Below are 21,599 nucleotides of genomic sequence, written 5' to 3' on the forward strand. Positions count from 1 at the left end.
CGCGATTGGAGGGTGGTTCGCATATCTGCATTACCATTGGTCACTGGGCGTGTCAATCCTGGCCGCCCTCGGCTATTGGGCAGCGGGCCTCACCGCGCGGGGCTTTCTCTACCAGGAACGCCTCATGGCGCTTGAAAATAAGCAGGCGCGGCGGACCGCGCCGCCATTGGCGGCTCCCGCGCTCCGCCCCGCCTAGCCACGCCCCTTCTCTGGCCCAGCCAATGGGCTGGCGCAGCGGGCCAGTTCGAACGGCGGGGGCGGTGCGAGTGGTGTCGGTTGGCGCGCGCGGGCAGGGCCGCTCGGTCGGAGCTGCTGTCATGGCGCTCTCTTCGCTGCAGCCCCTGGAAGCGCTGAAATACGCCGAACTCCAGCGTATCGCTAAGGCCGCCGGGCTGAGGGCCAACCTTCGGGTGAGGCGGGGGCGGCTGTGAGGGAGCGCTGCCCACGAAGCTCCGGGTTCTGGGGTGCCCCGTAGCGAGAACGCGTCCCCAGCCTCCCAGGGCGCACCCTCCCGGGTCTGGAGCGCCGCGGTGTGCGGCGGTGGCGTCGCCCTGGGGCGCCCCGGGGGCTGCGCTGCCGTCCGGGGTGCGGGCACGCACTTGGGGAGGGGGAGAGCGGGGCTCCGGTGTCCGCCGGGCATCGAGAAGGGGCGGCTGCCCCGCCTCTGCTGGCCCGCCTGCTCCCCACGCCGGTGTCCCCGCTGCGGGTAGCTGTGTTTGTTTGCTTGGCTTTGTTTGTTTTGGTTTTTTTTCCTAACGACTCGGAGAGGGAGGAGCAGTGACAAGAGAGCACCTTACGGGAGGAGAGGGCGGCCGCGGTTAAGGGACGAGAAGCCAAAGGGCGCCCCAGGGTCCTGCCTGGAGCTGCGGGCGCTGTGAGGCGCGGCCCGGCTCCGCCCGCAGCGATGGCACAACTCGTAGAGCCTTAAAGGAAAGATCTTGGGTGGACAAGGCAGTTCCCTGTCCTCACAGGACTCAGAGCTCTTCTGGAAATATTAATTTTGGGGTACTTTCTTTGTTTTTGTGCTGACCTGTCTACTTAGGTGTTTAAGAGTCTTTCATAGCTTGAATTATCAATGGTGTATTTTCATCGTTGTTTTATTACTGTTGAACGTATGCGAGGGATGAAAAGAATGCTTTGCCTGTAGCATGGGCAAGGCAGAAGCAATTGCAGAAATTTGACACAATTTTAATTCAAGTTCAGCTGCGCTGTGGGGCTTAAAACAGTTTGTCTCCTTCCTTGAACAATTAACCTCCTCGACAATAGAGCAGGGGAAACCTAGTCAAGGAGATTTGCCCTTGTGCCTCCGTGGAGAATATGCTGCAGATTTACCTGTGGCCTTAGGCACTTTGTCTCATTGACTGACTCGAGCGAGTCCTTGGTGTGCCTTATGCTGCTGGATTCGGGAAATGTTCTGCTCGCTCAGTTTATGGGATGTGGGTTGGGCCTGGGCCAGCTTCAGTGACTGAATGGACTGTTTGGTTCATGGGTTGTTTTGGTTTCTCTTCAGGCAGACAAATTGTTGGAATCATTGAAGCAACACTTTGAAAGGACGAATGAAGAAAGTGAAAATATGGTAACATAATAAATCAGACCTTGCTTTTAAGAAATGTGAACCTTAATTTGTAACCCATAGAGCAGAGCATGTCCTGAAGAGTGATTTTGACCACAATGGGAACTGGAATAGAAATACCTTTTTCTTCTTAGTGCCCTTAGTTTTAAGTACTTATGTGCTGATAGAGATAGATATGCTAACGTTAGTTTTGAAGCGGCCTCTATGACTGAAAGCTGATTTCCTTTCAGCTGCCAAAATTACCAATGCATTTTTCAGCATCAGTACAAACCTATTCTCTGTGAACAATGACATTTAATTTCCACTGAACAAACCTTAATTCTTGCTTGTTTGGCTCCAGACACTATTCAGTAGTGAATATAAAAATATTTTATTCATTTTGCATGCCTAAATGAGGAGGACTAGGTACTAATTGGAAAGCATTTTGCATCTACGACAGTTTACTTTCCCTATAATGAAAGCAATATGGTTGTGCTGCTTCCTTTATTTGCCTCTTAGTGTTTTGTTTTCTTAATTTTTAAAAAGTTTTCTGTAAGCTGAATTTTTTTGTTGAGTATGGCAATGTTTTTGATTAAAGTAATTTGTTATGTCCTTTTTCTAAAATACATCTCCCTTTAAGTGCATCCCTTAAAAATCTTTAAAGGCTTGAGGAACTGGTATAAACCTTGTCAGCTTTTTAAAAATTTTCATGAGCAGGAAAGGAGCCCTGTTTTTACTGGTGAAGAGTATTCCACAAATGTACAAATATGGGAGGGTCATGACATCATGCAAGTTAGATTTCAAAAATAAAATATTAGATTGTTATAATTTATTAAAATGAAATGTGATAAACCAGTCATAGGAATTGTATTTAAAGTCTCCAAACAATGAGCTGTGATGCTTAAGGGAATCTAGATTGTGCCAGTTTTTTGATTACTATGCTGCTATGTGGCATGCTACTGTTTATCCTTAGTATAAAATACTTTTTTAAATAATAAAATTGAAACTGTCCCTGGCGTATTTAGTTCATATTTGTGTCAGATATCTTCCAGTTATAGTATTTTTCTGCTACAGGGTTCTGTAAAGAGTGCATGTGCTTCCATTAAATTGGATGAACTGAGCAATCAGGAGGAAATGTCTGATTCAGTGTGTTTCATTACAAAAATACCTGGTCAGGATAAGAAAATAACCAGAAAAAAGAGGAACTCCCATGAGGAAACTAACAGCAGTGAAGAAAACCCAGTGCTTTCTGATGAGAAACAGGTGATTTGCTTGGCATGCTTTTGTGTGCTGTCCTCCCTTCCTGTCAACATAATTTAAGCACACTTGATTTCTTTTCAGTCACCATTTCTAGATGGTATGTGTTCATATATGTGTGTGTGTGTGTTTTGACACGTAGAGAAATTGATATGCAAGCATTCTGGTACTGGTCTTTTGTATTTTGTAGCACTGGATTTTGTCCCTTTATATACTGTCCCATAATAAACAGACATTACTTCTAGTCACTGCTTCAAGACAATAAATTCCTGTAAGAAATATACAATTCCAAACATTTTATCTGAGTGTAACGCTGCTAGTTCATTGTAATATTCTGAATCTTAGGCTTGCTTCAGAATTTATCTAAAATAATGCTGTTCTCTCTTTTTTGATACAGAAAAAATTATCAGAAGTTACACAATTGCCTAAATATAATATTTTTTTATTGTGAGGGGTTGTGTGACTTAGGAAGAGAAAGTTACAGGTGAAATGAAGGTTGAATTTTTTTGAGTTACAAGGAGTAGGTAAATTAAGAACTGTCTGAAAGACTTTTACTGAGGTAGAGGAGGGGAATGAGAAAATGAGGAGTATTAGTCTTTTAGTGTTAGAGAATTGTACAGTATACAAAAATACAGCAGTAAAAAGTAACATCCCCAGTGAATTTAATCTTACTTACAAATCATTAATTTTAATCCATAAAGGCAATTTTATACTAAAATGTGAGAGCTATGCAGGTCAAAGCTTTCTAATATATCTTAAGTTTGTGAAGTAACAGGGTAAGTATTTCACAGGTTAACGCAGTTTGGATTTCAGAAAGTCTCTTGCTCAGTCCCTCAGTCAAAGAAGACTCAGCTGTGAGGTTAGAGCCCAGTGCTCTAGGCTTTATCCAATCTGATGCTGAAAACCCTTGAGGATGAAGGCTGTGCACCTCTCTGGGCAATCTGTTCCACTGGCTCACTGCTCTCAGAACAACAGCCTTGCTTTATATCCAGCTGGAACAAACTGGTTAAACAAGGTATGTTTAAATTGCAGGCGCATTCTGAAATGAAAGAAAATGAAGTGCCTCAGGGGGAGCACAAAAAGGGACAGAAGATATCACAAAACAGAATCCAAATAACTGAAGAGAGAGCTATTGAGAATCCAGGGATGGGTGCTGGGCAGAAGAAACAGGCAGGGAAGGCTTCTACTAAAAGCAGGGGAGGACAACGTAAGTAGAAAATTGTATAAAAACGTAACTTCAATTTGTGCTGCTCAGAATAACCAAAAGATAATTTTATTGTGTCTTCGTAGCATTGTTGTGGTGCATCTGCTGATCAGTAACTTGTTTTGGGGTTACCAGAAGAAAATTGGTCTGGTTTGAGTTTGTGTTGCTTGTTTAACATTGTAACACAAATCCACAGATTCTGCAGTGTTACCATTTGTTTGAACTACCTAAGACTATCTGAATGTATTCTACTGGATCACTTTTTCATCTGGTGGTGTCTTTAGTCCTTCAAACATGATGCCACTGAAAATATTAATTTATCCCCCACTGCTTTGTGTATGCAGCTGACATGAAGAAATTAGTTTGTCCACCTAATCTGATAATTTCTTGATATTGAGGGATCTGTCAAGTAAGATACACTTCTGCATTTGCTCTGTTAGGCTCAGTGTATGTAGTCTGTAAGTTTATTATGGATATTCTTCTTGTTCCATAGAATTTACAAGGACAGTCTTATGGGAGACCACCAATAATTTTGAACTAGCTCAGAAATGGGGTTTTTCTATGAACTAAAATGATTTTCTTTGTTTCTAAAAAAACAAAAGCAGTAGGGTATGAGGGGCCATCACTCATCTTGACAGTTGGTAGAGTGCTCATCTCTTCCTATAGCTGTAGCAACAAGTCTGCATTTAATATCAAATTGATTTTTTAACTGCACGCCATTATTTGTTTCCAATAAGGACTTCTTTCAATATGTTGTAGTCACCTAAGTTTACTTTTGAGGGGATGTGAATGACCAGAAATACAAGTGTTTGCTGTTGGTGTGCAAAAGCTGAACTTGATGTAGAGTTGATATCTGATTTTTTTTTCTTAAAAAAATTAATCATTAAAATGTGAACGTGAGCATATTACTACACCTGAGAACAGAGATGACAGAAATAGCTCGGACTTTGTATGTAAATAAGGCAGTGGCAGAAAAGTTGGTCAAAAGGTATTTCTTCTTTAGTATCAACATTTAAAAAACACAGACCAAGGCCCGTGAGTTTAAAGTTTTTGTTTACTGCAAGCACAGGTCTCTTGTAAACTTTCCCTGAAAAATATTTTACTATCATAAGATACTAACCTAATATGACCCGCTTTGAAGAGATAAAGTGTGTTTTGAAACAAACATTGGAACAATATTTAAAACCACTGTGATTACTTTAAATCATCCAGGAGTCATAATGATTTTGTCAAATCTTGCTGTACCAGGTAATGCTCGTTCTGCAGGAGGGAAGATCCCTTTACATGTAAGCCGTGCACCCAGGCCTGCAGGAGGGACAGCTACCACACCAAGTAAGATAACCTACCATCTCTAGGAAGAGATGTGTTTTCTCTGTGTAAAGAGAGACTTGGCTTAGTTTTTTAAAACTCAGATTTCTAGTTGTGCTCAAATGAAAGAATATTCTCTCTTTAAAAAGCAAGAAAAAAGAATTCCCAAATGTTACATATCAAGGTACATATTCCAGCTTGTAAATTCATAGTAGTAAAAGACTGGGATGTATGTTAAAAAACTGGTTTATTGAACATTTTGGTACTTTTCCATACAAAACTTGTATTAATGATTTTGAAAGAACAGGAACACATAGATGCTATTATTCCTGCTTGTTTAGTTTTCACTTTATAAATACTATGGTTGTGCTGTACTACTATACATTAGCTCATGTTCATTACTTCTTAAAATGTGTTAAATAGTCTCAAATGTAGGTGTATTCGTTTTCTTTAACTGCAGAATTTGGGGGTTGGGTTGGATGATCTTTAAAGGCCCCTTCCAACCCAGACCATGATTCTATAATCCTCCAGGCTACCAGGTAATGGGCCATGTAGCTAGTGAAAGATTCTCTTGGTCCTGTTTGGTCAGCTGTGTCTACAGCCTCTAGTTAGAGGGATGCATTGGCTTCTTTGAGGCCGTGACAATAGGCGTCACAAAATTCTCCTATTATGTACTAAACTCCCTTAGCACCAAATTATATCTGTGAATGTTCTTATTTTTGGAACTTCTTAGACTTCAAAAAGTTGCATGAGGCTCAGTTCAAGAAAATGGAATCTATTGCTGACTACATTGAGAGGAAAAAAAAACTGAATGAAAGTTGCAGCGCAGTCAAGGTAAGAGATAACATGGGAAGATACCCATTGTTGGCATATTCAATTATTTCGAGGGCCTTTCTGTAAAAGTCCTACCAGGTCTCTTTAGATCAGTAAGTAGCTGGTCATGTGAACCTGCAGTGGAATATCATAACCAATATATATAGTTATTTGTATATAACTTACATAACAATACAAGGTTTTACATGTTAACAGTGTGCAGCTGTAGAAACCAACAACTGATTTGTGGTTTTTGAGTAAAAATAATTGTCACAATTACTTTGGTGAAAGATCTCCTGGATCTTTTGTTTACAACTTTTTTAATTGCTGCACAATTTAACCAAGGGGATAGGTTATTTTTCAAAGAGCAGGAATTAAATATTTTCTCTTTTGTGCCTGAATTATCATCCCATGGCTATGTATGATTCTCCTTAAAAATACATTCAATTTGTGTTGTTCTCAGTTCTTCACGCTCTCATGGGTGAAAGCTGCTAACAGGGCCTCTCACAAAGTGCAGTAGAGCCTAAAAAAGTGACAGTAATGCATCAATGAATGTGTCAATGAATATGGCAATGGCCATAGAATTGTTCAGGTTGGTTACTCTAGCACTGTCCATATCAAACAGTAACAATGAATGAAACACCTGAATGCTACTTTTTTTAATGGCATATATTGTATCAATGTATACTTGAGACAAATTACTAATCAGGAGGTGCTGACCAGAAAATCAAATCCCTTAAGAGCGTCAGAAAAAGACACTCCATATTCTAAGGTATGTGTTGTCAGGTCAATTTAATAATAAAAATACTTACATTTAAAATATGCTTTTCAAGATGAAAAAAAAGGCAGAGAACTGAAGAGGCCATAGGCTTCTGATTCACTCTGTGTTTTCCCTTCCTCTTGGCTGCTTTGTAGATAAATGTTCATTAGAGTGTGGTAACTCAGAATTTGCTTTTCCCTAGAAACAAGCCGGTGGCAAAAGATTTTTATTCAGCCCAAATGCAGAAAGAGGCAGGTTCTCCACCACCAGCACTCCTTGTAATGTCCGGCGCTCACCACGCAATTCTCTGAACGCTGCTAATCGGAGCATTTTATCCCAGAAATCTTCATTTCATCCTTCTGTACTTTCAACATCCAAAATGAACGTCAGGTAAAAAAACAAATCAAAGTTATCAGCAAGCCATTTGATGTGATACACATGAAATAATTAACACTGACTGTGAATTTACTACATTATTTCTCTTCCAAAAATGAACTATGCAAGACTAATTCTGATTACCTGACTTTTTGAGTGGTTTAAGCCTCATTGTGCTGTTACTGTCTTCATTTTTCATTTTTGTCTGTTAGAAGAATCTCAAGTCCTAGCTTTCATTTTTCTGAAGCCAAATGATGCAAAATCAAGCAAATTATTTTACTTCTATGACTGTGTTAGGCTTTCTATTTTGCCAGGCAGCCTAGTAGTTTCTGTTTATCCTAATTAATTTTTCTGTAAATTTTTAAAATCAGAACTCTTTTCAGTATTCCAGGTGAGTCTTGCAATGGTTTTTAGGTATTTTCTTCCTTCTGTCCTCTACTTCCCCTGCCCTTCAGTGTCACAGCATGGGTCCTCTTGTGATTGACTAAGCAGCCTGTTTCTAGCAGATGGGAACTGACACCAGAAGTCATGAGCAATTGCTAAATGGATGAATTCTTACTCAATGCTATTATACCTTGTCTCATTTCCTTTTAGAACATCAGGTGTATGTCATCATTCTTCCACAGTAATCTAATTCTCTATTAGTGTTAATATTTCATGAAATTTCTAATTTCTAATGAAAGCCTTTATTTCTACTATTTCTTTGTTGATTTCTAACTATTATACTAATTTTGACTTTATTCAGTTTCCTTAACCTTCCACAGCGACTGAAGTTCTGATTAGATATTCTCCCTTTGCTAACAATACACAGTTGTTCACAGGCCTTGGTTCCAGTGTTCCTTGCTCTGATGACCTTCACTTTTCCACTTCTGCATGCCAAGATCATGGCTGCTGGGAATTTTTTTTTGTCCCTGACTAAAGTGTATGTGGGATTATTGTTTTTAAATCAGATAATGGAACTTCTCATATTGCTGTCTGATAATATATATTATTTATGAGATTTTGGAATGCAGGTCTTCTGCTGTTCAAAGGTCAAAACCAAGATTACAAACTTAATGGCTTTGTTTTTACTTTAAATATCTTTTTTATTTCACTAGATAACAAATGTCAAAAATACACTGCGTCTAGTGTCCTCTTGGATGAGCTTGGATGTCTTCACTGTAGCCCTAATTGACTTCTAGCAATATGTGAACCAAAACATTACTTTCAGAATTTGCTTCCAAAATTCCATTCCACAGTTGTACTGTGGTGGTGGACCTTGCAAGCTGTACTTCATCATAAACTTGCTTGTCTACAAAACCAGCTTTCTTCAATATTTACTCCTTGTCTTTCTAAATCTTGCAAGCTCATGTCTTATTCTCATGCGTTTTTGCAAGATCTTGAATTTTATGCATGTGCACATATGAGTAATCATAGGTGTTCATTAAAAATGTGTATATACACATTTGGAATACATATGGAATGTGTGTGTCTTGGTATGCAGGTGTCTTTGTTTGGAAAGACAGTGGTCTGCTAAGGAAGGCAAGAGCCTCCCCACCCCTCTGAATTGCTATAAATTTTAAATTAAGGGGCTCTCAGGCAAAAATATGGGAGCAGGAAATAACAGTTCTTTAATAGGAAAAAGAAAAAAAAAAATAAAAATAATGGAGTATACCAGAACAACACTGACAGAGTCAGAACCTAACCTGACACCCTGTGGGTCAGGGTGTTGGTGGCAGTCTGATTGAAAATGTGGCTGCAGTCCTCCTGAAGTATCAGGTGTGGTTTTGTTGGGGCAAAGGGGGTCCTGTAGAGAAGGATGTATTCTTCCTCTGAAGATCCAGTGGAAGAAGAAGACAGCTGCTGTTTCTCTGGGGAATCCCGTGGAGAAAGCTGTGGTGGTGTCTCAAAAAACTTCTGGATTATATCTGGGTAGCAATGCTTGGCTCCTCCCTCTGGCTCACATCTCCCAATGGGATGTTATAGTTCTTATCAGTCATGCAGTGCCATTCAATAGTCTGTTATCAGCAGATGTCCCCTCCCGAGGGAGGTGTGAATGTGGTCACTCAAAGAGAGAGATAAAGCAAACTGCCCACTTGACAAAAGATAATCTGCCATACAGATGGTAATTGAAAATATCGTGCATTGCAATCTTCAACAGCAGATAACTTGTGTGTTTCAAAATTGTCAGCTTCTTCCTCTTGTAGGTCTTTGAGGTCCAGCATTCTGTTAGTTGTCTTTCATTTTTTCTTAAATTGAATTTTAAAACTAATGAAATATGCAATGCTTTACTACAGAATCCAGGTCTAAAGTAAATCATATCTGTTGGTGAATAAATCTACTAGCTTATTGTACCCAAGTATATTTGCTTTTCAAAATAACAAGAAAGTCAGTTCTTTGTATTTTCTAGTAGTGCTTACTGCTATTGACACTGGCTTGAAACTTGAAGTGTTATACCAGCAAGGTATTTTAGTACAGTTTTTGTATGAGCTGTGAACATCTTTCACAAAGTAAATATTTTTATCTGTAGTAAATAATTTAATAATAATTAATATAGAAGGCAGGACCTTCTATATTCTGGCACATTGCTTACATTCCTTGTAGGTGACTGAACTTGTCTTCATATTTCTAAAATCTTTCAGGTTCTCAGAAGCCACAAAAGATAATGAGCACAAACGCTCTCTTACCAAGACTCCATCTAGAATGTCTCCATTCATGGAGGAGCTCTGCACACCTGACACTCAAAAGAGCTGCAAACTACGAAGTCAGAAGAACAGTAAGGGAAATGCGAGAAATAATGATCTGACTGCATCAAAGGGTAAGGTGGATGGTGACTATTTGGCTCTTTCAGATCAAGACTTTTGTCTTACTGAATTACTGTACAAGTTTTTAACAATCGAATGTCACGTAGACCCAGGTTTTAATTTAATTCTCTAATTTATGACTGGTTCTTCAGAAACTGCAGTAGTTTCTTTGTTTCCTTTGTTTTCCAGCGATTTGACTAAAATGTTTAGGTGCAACAACTTAAACATATGGTACCTAGCTACCTACAGAAAAGAGGATAGAAAGTCTTCCAGACCTTTAGGGACTACATAGGAGAAGATTCAGATAGCAGATACGGGGACACTCCATCAGCACAGAAAGGAATTCCTGACACATTCCCAGAGGTCTCGTTCTTCTTGTGTGGTTAGCATGCATCAGGCTTCTAGCTGTGCTTTAGGATAACCTGTGATCAGCCTCAGCACCCTGATAACTCAGGAAATAAAATTAAGAAAAATCAGAAATCTTCTGATTACTAACAATTGTTGCAGCAACACAGCTCTGCTATCCAGCCATTGGCACCCTTAGCATTACAGGGATATTTGCACAGGTCAAGAACCCTGAGCTTCCTGGTTTGCTGTATAATAATACTGATGTTTTCAAGGGGCAAGCAAAATTCCACAGTGATCTGAAGCTGACCTGAGCCAAAAGAATTCTTCTTTAACATGAAAAACCACTTGGTTCCAAATAGGCATGGAAGAAACGCAATTTGCCTTGAAGGACTAGAAAAACTCATGGAGCTGTATGTGCTCTTCCAAGGTGTAATCATAGCTGAAGGGCCAGTACTCTACAGTTCTTGTCCCTCCCTATTTCAAGTGAGAATTGCATTGTTTGTGCAATTCTATCTTTAGAAGTAACAGCAGGGGAATTTAATGGCTCTTTGGTCTTGGTAATCGCAGTGTGGTCTTTCTGTGTACATTGATGCTCCTGCTACTCTAATGATGGTATCTTGGTGCCTTTTGTAGTTCTTACCCCCTTCAAGTTTGGAGCTCAACCTGCAGAACCCACAAGTGGAAAGAAGACATTTGATCTCAAAGCAAGTCTCTCTCGGCCACTTCGGTATCAGCCGCACAAAGGTACCGTGACCCTGCGCAGCCCGTGTCGGTCACAGCCCTCGCACTCAGCTGCTCCTGTGGGGCGCTTTGATACCAACAGTGAGAACAAAGTGTACGGCCTCTTTTCCCGTCCCTTTTGCTTTCTCTATGGGTTCCCACATAGTCTGATATTAAATTTCTTCATAATATATGCTTCAAGTGCCTCCCTACTGAAGATTAGGATTTTATGACCTAAAGCCCATAAATACAAGAATAAATATCCTTGCATTCCACTGAATAGATGCATGTACAGGAAATACAAAATATTCCTTACACAACGAGGTGGGTTTTTTTAATCTCATGTGAGAAGCTGAACTTTTGCATGTTGAATGTTACTTCTAAACACAGTCACCTGTTTCTACTTACAGAACTACTTATAGGGAATGAAACTGAGAACATAGCTTAAAGAGGCATTTCATCTTCAAAACAACCAGTAAGAAACAGGCTAGCTAGGATAAATTAATGATAGGAAGTTAAGCACACAATTAGTTACTGAACTATTAAACTAGTCTCTCTTTTTGCTCCTAAATTGTAGGACGACTAAAACCGTGGGGAGAATTTAAAGAAAATGCTGTTCTCAGTAGGTCTGGTGGTATCTGTTCACATAGGAAAGATTATAAACAGCCACATCTCCAGACAAGGTTAGTACACTACTCGTCTTTTTATAGATAGTGTTACTTAAAGTAATACGATGATTCATTCTTCTTATTAGGATTTAAATGTAGTTTAGGAAAGAATACTTTTGTATTAAAGCCATTTTTCTTTCCAATGACTGGTGAAATTTCAAGAAGGCCAACAAAAGGCTGCTCTGAATTTAAGACTTTTGGTTTTTTTTCCACAAACAGTGTCAGTTCCAGGGTTTGGAGATTAAGGTAAATCTTGGAAGAAGCTGTCAATATTACCATGCTGTTACCTCGAGTGTTAGACCTGCATGTCTCAGCAGATGTATTTGCCTGAATGTTTGGGTTCAGTCCATAGTGGTACTCTTATCTCTGCCTATGGTAAAGGCAGCACTGATTAAACCTGTGTTAGGCTGTGGTCAGCTTCAGATTCCTTTGGTTGCTAGTGTCTCTACCATTAATAAAACTTGACATGGTCTCTTTTTTTCCCTCCAGGGAAGAAAGGCGTGAGATGCTTGAGCAAGACAGAAAAGAGAAAAGGGCTCATGCTCTTGGGAAATGTAGAGGCCTATCTGGGTGTTAGGATGAACAAGAAGTATCCAAGACTTCACTGTAAATACTGTTCCTCTCATGTAAAGGCTTGTGCTCTGTGTATGGTTCAGGTTGCTTTTAGTGAGTGGAATCCAGAAAGCAATTAATGAGACCTTGTAATGTGCTCTGAGCATAATGATGATCAACTTCTCCATTGAGAGTTCTAACCTTTCAGGGGCTTAGAACTCTCTTGTTGCTTTGTAATGTTTTCATTTAACTAATTTACTTGACTAAAAGATGTTAAAGAAGAAAATATAAGTGGAAAAAAGATGCTCGAGAAGCCTCCTTGCAACTTAGGACAGACTTGTGCATCAGAATGCACTTGTTGTGTGCTAGAATGCAGGCTTTAGATAGCAGCAGCTTCAAAATGTTCCCCAGTGTTCAAAATGACAAGATTTGGAAGTACCTGCTTGCCCTGTTCTCCAGGTCAATCCTTAGATGCTCTAAGTTACAGCAATTATTCAGCATTTCTAATCTAATCCTATGGAATAGTAGGGAATTTCAAAGAGAAGAAAAAATATGCAAGCTCTCTGGCAAACTAATGTATAAGATAATTGTAAACTACCTTTTTGAAAAAGTCACAACTGAATTTACAAATTACCAGTTGAATGCTTTGGTACAGTTAAGGTTTTCTTCCTTTCTATGGTAAATAGCAGATGTTAAAATTCTCTTGCTTTTCACCTCTAAGATGCTTAGAAGATGTCATAATTGTGTTGAGGTACACTCAATACCTTGGTTTTAAAAGAAGCTGTTATTTTTGCATTTAAAAAATACATAGAAAAGTTGTCTGGATTTTTTAGGGATAGAAGAAGAAAGATAATTTAGCAGTTGTAATCTCAGCTGTTGAGCAAATAAATGTTTCACTGAATTTAGTGTCCCATCAAATATATGTTGCAATGTCAAGAAAAAGCAAGTTTTTTAATAAAGAAGACGATAAATGTTTTGTATATGTCCTGTTTATCACTGGCTTTATCATTTAGTATACCAACTACAACTTCCTTTCTCTGGCACTCATTTTGTTCACACCTGTATTTACTGCTGTGTTTTCCTGTGCCAGGTTTTCCTCACTAACTCACCTGCCCTCCCACTTCATGGAAAGATGTTAGCTCTGGTATCATCATTCTTCTACAATTAAGCAGCTGAATTCAATGCAAAATGAAAATGGTAGTACAAGATTCTGTTTCAGCTTGCTTCATTGTGGTCTCTTCCCTATAAAATACAGTACATTTAATATTTCTAAAGTTCACTTAAACAAGGTCACTGTGGAGGTCAGTGCTTTGATTATTAAAATTTGACAGCTGAAACATGCCCTTTACAAAACATGTGTTGGGTGGTTATCTTGAATTACTGAAAACTGGATTTCTCTGCAAAAGGGAGGTGTTAAGGTTCTGTGCAGCAGTTGAGGCTGTGAATTCTTGCTACACAGCTGAGTTAGGCTAACTGCACACAGCAGAAGTGGGATTGCTCTGCCCTGTAATGATGCTAAGTTAGCCAAGCTCTGCCCCCTCAGGGAGCAGACAGAGCTGCAGCTTCCCTCCCACCCCTTTGGAGCATTGCTTCTTTCCAACATCCTTGGCTCTGTATCATTGTAGGATTATCTTCTACAGCTCTGAAGGAAAAGTCAAGCCTGCTGCATAGCTCTTGTTTCTATCTTGGCAGCAGCAGCTTTTTCTTTTTTTAGCTATCTAGAGGAGCCAAAGCTAAAGGTTGAAATACTTCTGCCTTTTCCACTTCTGGTGCTGCTCTTTGTAAATTTCAGAAGCTGAGTCACACCAGTCCTCAGAGTATTAATTCTCATACCTTTTTCAGTTTAAAACTAGCAAATGCAAGTGTTTTACAACTGTCAAGAAACCACAATGTAGAAAATGAAAGTGTTGGACAAGACAAGAACAACAGACTCATGAAATACTTTTATTTCAGTGAAGGTCAGGATAGAAGCCAAGAAGAGTCACTACTTTGTAAGAACATCACAACTGCTCTCAGGCTACATTGCAGTCCATCCATCTATGTACAATCTCTTCATGATTCTGTAGTTGGGAGTTTAAAGATACCAGTGGTGCCACACTTCATGCACTTATCTTTTTAATAGGCCCCTCAAGTTGTTAAAAGCCACATGTTAATAAGTATTTTATAAAAATAAACCAAATATCTGAAGAATGTTCCAAAGTACACCAGCCCAGCTTAGACTGGAGTGTTCTTGTCATATGCTTCATAGGCAAACTTTTCTTTATGAGCTCTGTCGTTCAACAGACCAATAAAATCGATCTCCAGCTGGAATGGACCATCTACTTTATCTCCAATGGTGAATCCAAGGGTTCTAACCTAGTTAAAAGACACAGAGGGTAGAAGAGTATTTATAATATTACAATCAAACTCAGTTATATTTCCCAATTCTCTATTTTACATGCTGATCACAGTGATCTTCTTTAAACTGGTATTGTTAAAAATGCAGCAGCATTTTAAGGCTTGAACACTTCCCTACCACATTTTCAACACAGACCCCAGTGGGAAATGACTCCACATGTGCCTTTCTACCCTGTCTAGATAAACCCTTGACTTAAAAGGGCCTGAGCCTAAAGCAACACTTACTTTTATCCTTCATGCTTTTCATCACAATTGAGTTTCTAAACACATTTTCATAAAATCACAATTTTTTCATTAATAGGAGAAACAAAGATGTAATTAAGGATGGAAGGGATCATTCTAGACAGTGATACACCATCTACTCTGTGAAAACACCAAACCAGACATTTTAGAATTTAAGTTTAAGCTGGTAGGAAACTTAATTACTGAGTTTAATAGTAAGACAAGGTTCTTAGCCACTGTTTCCCAATTAGAATAATGTTCTTAAATATACGAACAAATCTGTGTGGCTCATGTCTGCTTTCTATTAGCCTGGGGCTTGCCCAAATGCTCCCTCAGCTCTCACACGTTACAAAACACCTCCAGCATTACCAGCTCAGTCCAGTCACCAGTGCAGGCACCTCAGAAACTCAGCTGCCCCAAAGCCCTGCTGAAAGTGCAGGTCTGAGCAGTGCCCATGATTTTCAGAACTGCTGTAAGTTTGGGAAAATAATGTCTAGGATGTGTCAGATGAATAAATGTGGACTCAATCTAAATCTACATTGCAAATATATGCTAAATAAAACACAGAACAAAGCAAGGTAAATGCACTGACACTCCTCTAGATCATTCTGATGCTTTCCATGCTATTCCTTCCCCAGCAGCCAGCTCTACAAGTAGCCCCTTGGCTTTTGGAGTCCAGAGAGTTTTTAAAGCTCATTTTTTCCAAATCACATTGTTACAGATAATCTACAGGAGTCACCTAAACTCTGCTCTAAAGAATCTATTCCTTTGCAAGCCCTAGACACATTGACTGTTTCTTGCCTTTTTTATTCCTATTTAACAATTATTTTCTGCCTTTCCAGGTTCCTAGGAAAACATACATTAGTACCATGAGGGCCATTCATTTAAGAGTTGGACTTGATGGTCTCTATGGGTCCCTTCCAACTCCAAATACTCAGTGTGTGACCAAGAGTGTGACCAAGACATTTTATTAAGATTTCTTAAACTACCTTCACACTGCTTCCCTGATTTTTGGGTTTCTTTAAAATATGTTTGCAAAATTACACTGCAAGTGCATAATTTTTACTGTCAAATGCTATACATAAAATAATCATCAACAAAACTTCAGTGGAGCATACTTAGATCAAGTACTGATTTGTCCCTTTAACTCCCAGTAAATATTTTTAAATAGACCATATATGTTTTCATTTACCACACATGAGAAAAAGTACCTTATAACATGAAGAAGCCCTTCAATTGCAAATTCACAAATATTAGAGAATTTTTAAGTTATCTATATCAGGTCATCTTGAAGGAAATTCTGAATTTCTTACAGAGCAGTTGTGTGCTCCTTATACTGCCTTTTCAAATGAAATCTTAAATAAAGCCTACAGGAAACTTGCCTTGTCTAACCAGACAGGATGCTGGTTATCCTGGACTCTTCCCCGACTGGAGAGAAAGAATTTGGAGAATGGAATCTGACATAAACAAAACAAAGCAAAATCAGGCTTTAGTGTCACCAGTGTATAAAATAGAAACTTAGGGAAAAGAAAATAACATGGTACTAGCATTAGTTGGGTACATAAAACTGGCACAAGAGATGGGCCACATTAACCCTTTCAAGTGGCCACTGGCAGCCAGCTCCAGGCCCACCCTGTCCTGTTCTGGCCGCAGCCATCGCACAGGAGCGCTGCCCTGTCAGGACACAGTGAGCGGCTGCAGCACAGGAGGTGGCTGCTTACAGAGAGAATATCTCCTTCCAGTAACGTGGAAATATCAACCAGAAATTACTGCAAAGTCTACCTGTTCATACTGACTACCCATCTGTATCCAGGCTGTGGATTTCACAGTGCAAACTTCATATTCAGACATTGGTACCTCTAGCAAAGCACTTCAGGGTAAAGTAAAAATTTCTTTGAAAGTAACAGGAGCAAGAAAGCAGGGCTGGCTGGTGGCTGGTGAGAGGAAAACATCCAAGCCAGCAATGACACTCCAACTTTCATCCTCCTGGCTCCTCGTCTGCGGAACAGCAGGCTGTCCCCACATGACTGGACAATGGTATCATGGAGCACTAACACCAATTCATAGGGATGTGCAAACCTCCCTATAGCTGTCATCAGAGAATTAGAAGAAGTCCCCAAGTTTCACCAGAAAAGAGCCACAACTCACACTTAAAAATATTATTCTGTGTCACAGAGTTGAAGGTCACAAATGACAAACCCCAACTCTTGAGTCTGACTGACTCCAGAGAAGCTGCAAGTTAAGCAAATCCTGTTGCATGGAACAAATCCTACAACAGCCCATACCCATTTGCATTATAGATAAAATGGTTACCACAGAGAATATTCCAGGCAACACCTGCTAAGTTTCAATTGCTATATCTATCCTGTTACTCCAGTAAGAGCCAACCGTAGGCATTCAGAGAAATACCTGGTGGATCAATTCTTTAGCACAATTGCACAGTGTGCCCTCCCCTAGTCCAGTTTTGGGAACTCCCAAGCCAAAGGCACATGGCTATTGTATAATGAAAATGTCGAGTGGACAGGAATATAAACTGTGAATGTGGAGAGATTTCCCCTTCCTGTGCTTTGGCCAGGACCTCAAGATGGTCTCATCAGTTTGAAAGATTGCTTAGCTCACCGTTATCTCCTCCCAGTATGGGCCTCCTCTGGTAAACATGAAGTAGCTGTAGATATCATCCTTTTGATGAGAGAAGTAGGGGTCTGTATAAATGTTCACCATCCAAGGCCTGCCATCACCACGGACACGTAAATACAGACTGTTGAAGTTTGACCAGTCATAATACTTCTTCCTGTTAAAAGATCTCTACAAATTATTGATAAATAGAATTATTTCTCCTTAATAGAGGGACATTTTAATCACGAGGACCAGAGCATTGTTGCTTTGATCACTGCCCTTGTTATTATGTCAGATAGCATTTACTGTAACACAGTGAACACAGCTACTCTGTCATCACCCTGGCTGCTGAGCTCACTGAATTTCCTTCAGCCCTCTATCAGAAACCACAAATCACAATATTGCTGCCTGAGGACTCTCATTATAAGCCACAATCTCGTCATTATCAGAAATCAGACCTCCTTGCTAGGACTGAATTCCCTACCAGGCAATTACACAAATGCTGCAGTGATAGATCAGCACTTATGTAGCTCACTAAGTTTCATATTCTGTGGTCAGTTCTAGATCATTCAGAAGTGACAGCAGGAAATTGAAGCAGTGAAATAATTTATCTTCCTTGATAACTTCCCAACAGAAGACTAATGAAAACTGGGAGCATTTAATGTTTTCCAACTTTTTTTTTCATTAACTGTGTAAAATAATAAGATTGCAAGCATGTCTAATTCTTTATTGAATTTTTCCAAAGATCTGAAAAATCCTGATGTCATTTGCATGATGGCATATCCAAGAGTCCTCAGAGAGCTACACTGAAGTCACCTGGAGCAATGAGGGGCGGGGGGCAGGGTTATTCTTGGGCAGACTTGCCAAGAAGTCAAAATTAGCACCAAAAATTCACATGTTTCCCCTTTATTTTACAGCACTACTATGATTACCTATCAGCTATTGTTCTACCAACTCATCTGGTAGGTAACAGAGTAAGTAGATGATGAAAATATAAATATAAGGCCTGTAGCTACTTCATTTTATGGTTTTAACAGTTTTGAGCCTTTCTACTTAAATAAGGATGGATTGATAACACTCCACTACTTCAGAATGAGGAGGTGAAAGTTTGAGTCACATTTGCACAAGTCAGTAGCAGTCCTGAGAGTTTAACTCAGATAAGACTCCACTTGTTCCAGTCACCTGATCTAATGCCACCATTTTAATCACTGCTCATATGCCTCTCATTTACCATGAGAGCCATATGAACAGTGAATAAAATGGTTTTGCTTACTCATATTCTCTGCTCCCCAAGATTCTGGCCCAGAAATTATTTTACCTAAGCACTTGTGCCAAGACACAAGCAAGAGAACACATTAAATATTTAAGGATTTTATCCAGTGTGTGAAAATGTTCCTTTGCTTTTAAAGGTGCTTAGAAATAAGGGATGAAACAAGCAATGTCTGTAATAAGCACACTCGTTTCTGGTTCTATTTTGCTCAGTTCTAAGCTATCAAAGATTTGTGTCTTGCTTTTTTTCTGATGTACAGTAGGAGGCAGACCTTTAAAAAGTACATTTCAAAGCACTGTTTTCTGTTCTTGTGAGAAAATTATTCATTCACCCTAAAAAAGTCTGATGAATAGACCAAGTTAAAGCTCAGAAAATTCTTACTTATGACACATTCAATCAACTTCAAATTTAGAAAGATGTCTATTTTGTTGTCATACCAACTTTGGATATAAAGTCTCATTCCAGATCCTTCATTTGTAAGGATGCTGCAAACAGGTCTGTCTGTTATACATAATCCAAGAAAAAATTTAAGTTCCCTCCAGTTCAAAGCAGCACAGCAGCAATTACATGTCTGAGAGAAATGCAGTGCTCCTGAAAGGGATCAGCAGTAAAGAGCAGGCCACTTGCTGTCACTGGGACACCACAAACACCCTCAGATCCAGCACCAGAAGCTGTGCAAGCACGGAGCTGTACTTACCACTTCTGGTCTGGATCTCATACTGCAATACCCACTGTACTTCGTCTCCCCATCACGAGGCACTTCTGTATTGAGGGTTCCATACAGCAGAGCAGCCTGGTTATTCCGACCCAATTTGATGTAAACTTTACTTTTCCCTCCGATCTCCACATCAGAGGAAATAACCCATTTATTTAAATCTTCTTGGCTCCTAAACTGCCACAACACCCTTGTTTGTTCCAACAAGTGCTGACTTAATGGATTGCCTCCAGGTCCTTTTAAGTAATCTTGGGTTTCCTTCTTCAGCAAGCTTAGCTGAGTCTTCAGGTGATCAATGCTCTTCTTAAAGCTGAAATCAGCATTTTGCCAAGACAGTTTTTTCTCAGGCTCTGCCCCGGGCCTCCTGTAGCTGCTGTACAATTTTGAATTGCTGAGGAGAGGTCCAAGTGAGGAGAGTAAAACTTTGTGCCTGCAGCATGCACTGTGGAAGGAAGCACCATCCAGCAGCATCACAGCCAGAGCCATGCTGGTAACTTGAAGAATCCACGACCAGTAAGGCAATTAATGGATTGAAAGTTAATTTAACAACAGAACTAGTATTCAGAGCTATCTTACTGTAGTTACGTAGTTGATCTTACCCTTTAATGAAAAAGAGAAAAAGTTATAAAAAATTACATATGGGATGCTTGTGAAATTATTTAACTTTTATAATCAATACTAGCTAGAAATCCAAGTCATTGGAAAACAGAATGAAAAAAACCATCAGGAACGACAGTTCCTCAGAGCTTGAGTTAATTTATTGACTTCCACACTACGCTTTCCCCTCTCCCCATGGTGTAAAATCCCCATGCAAATAAAAAAACTCAAGTAAACTACTTCAAATAAAACTGAAAACAGAAAAGAAAATCAGTTTCTCTTCATCCCTTCCAACAATAAGTTTAGGTGTGATGGATAACACCAGCAAAAACAACTCATGAAGGTTTCTAAAGGATGACACCTATATAACTAAAAAGTTTTATTCCTGCATGAAAATCACAAATTCACAGCAGGCAGATACTGCTGCCACACAGACAAAAATCACAATTTCATCTGACACAGATGACAAGACTTTTCAAATACTAAGTCCCACAATCTTCTTCCAAGTCATTCTCAACCTATGTTAGGATTACAGAGACATTTGCAAAGACTGAAAAGTTTAACATGAAAGACTACAATTTAATTTTTTTTTTTAATAAGACTTCAGGAAAATTCTGCTCAATGCTCTGTACAGAGGCTATTTTCTCTTACTTGTGAAATTGAACGGGGTTTTTTTCATTTTTATTTTTCATGCCACAGAACAAAACCAAAAACTGTGTCACATGAATTCAACTTCTGTGAGCTTTTAAGAATGGAGTCAGGCACCCCACTCATGTCCTCTATATGTCACTCACCTTCCTTTACTCACTGTAAAATTCACTACTGTTATTCTCACACTCTAATTAAGTTATGTCTAAAGCTACACTGAAGAAACCCACATTATGCTCTATCGTGTGCTTCACGATCAGAGCAAGTTCTCGATCAAGAAACCCCGTCTCCTCATTGCTTCACCCGAGTACCACAAGAGAGCGGAGAATGTGAATGCATTCTACTTCAGCCCGGCTTCTGTCCCTCGGAACGGCTTTAGCAGCCTTGCCCGCCGCGGTAGCGCCAGCCCGGGGCGCGGCCCGGCAGCTGCGGCGCCTCGGCCCCGGATCGCGCCCGCACGCCTGAGCCCGGCGGGCAGGGGCGAGGCCAGGCCGGGGGGGCGGCGGCCGAACCCCCTCGCCTCTCCGCGACCGACAGAGCCCGGCACCCACTCCGCCTCACCTCCCGCCGCCGGGTCTGCCGCGCCCGGGCCGGCCAAGGAACGAGCACCGCGCCGCTCCGGTTGCGCCGCTCCGGTTGCGCCGCCGCCACCGACGGCGGCAACCGACGTCCCGCCCACAGCGGCGGCCGAGGCGCGATTCGAGATCTCCGCGGGTCTCCGGGCGCCGGCGGAGCGGCCGCGGGGACAGCGCGCGGTTCCGTGAGGGGACAGCGGCAGCGGCGGCCCCGCCCTC

At 40.4% G+C, this 21,599-nt stretch overlaps 2 protein-coding genes across 6 annotated transcripts; one reads left to right on the forward strand and one right to left on the reverse strand.

Annotated features, from left to right (window-relative positions):
* The first annotated feature begins 279 nt into the window (after window positions 1-279).
* Window positions 280-13,320, forward strand: NUSAP1 (nucleolar and spindle associated protein 1). 5 transcript variants are annotated; one of them, XM_059474240.1, is made up of 11 exons: window positions 280-410; window positions 1,511-1,576; window positions 2,729-2,815; window positions 3,842-4,016; window positions 5,262-5,345; window positions 6,055-6,155; window positions 7,097-7,284; window positions 9,891-10,066; window positions 11,034-11,144; window positions 11,698-11,803; window positions 12,278-13,320. In XM_059474240.1, the coding sequence occupies exons 1-11, from the start codon at window positions 318-320 to the stop codon at window positions 12,363-12,365; spliced, it is 1,275 nt and encodes a 424-aa protein (XP_059330223.1). In that variant the 5' UTR covers window positions 280-317; the 3' UTR covers window positions 12,366-13,320. The 5 variants fall into 5 exon arrangements, with proteins under 5 accessions (XP_059330223.1, XP_059330222.1, XP_059330225.1 ...); XM_059474239.1 differs by having other exon boundaries at window positions 289-410; window positions 2,627-2,815; XM_059474242.1 differs by lacking the exon at window positions 280-410 and adding an exon at window positions 647-706 and having other exon boundaries at window positions 2,627-2,815.
* A 941-nt stretch (window positions 13,321-14,261) lies between these two features.
* On the reverse strand, window positions 14,262-21,596 carry NDUFAF1 (NADH:ubiquinone oxidoreductase complex assembly factor 1). Its single transcript, XM_059474237.1, has 5 exons — window positions 21,367-21,596; window positions 19,543-20,160; window positions 17,579-17,764; window positions 16,342-16,416; window positions 14,262-14,695 (listed from the first exon to the last, which is right to left on the reverse strand). The coding sequence occupies exons 2-5, from the start codon at window positions 20,044-20,046 to the stop codon at window positions 14,555-14,557; spliced, it is 906 nt and encodes a 301-aa protein (XP_059330220.1). The 5' UTR covers window positions 20,047-20,160; window positions 21,367-21,596; the 3' UTR covers window positions 14,262-14,554.
* Between the last annotated feature and the right edge of the window lie 3 nt (window positions 21,597-21,599).

The sequence above is a fragment of the Ammospiza nelsoni genome, chromosome 6 (assembly GCF_027579445.1).
Source record: "Ammospiza nelsoni isolate bAmmNel1 chromosome 6, bAmmNel1.pri, whole genome shotgun sequence".
Classification (NCBI taxonomy): domain Eukaryota; kingdom Metazoa; phylum Chordata; class Aves; order Passeriformes; family Passerellidae; genus Ammospiza; species Ammospiza nelsoni.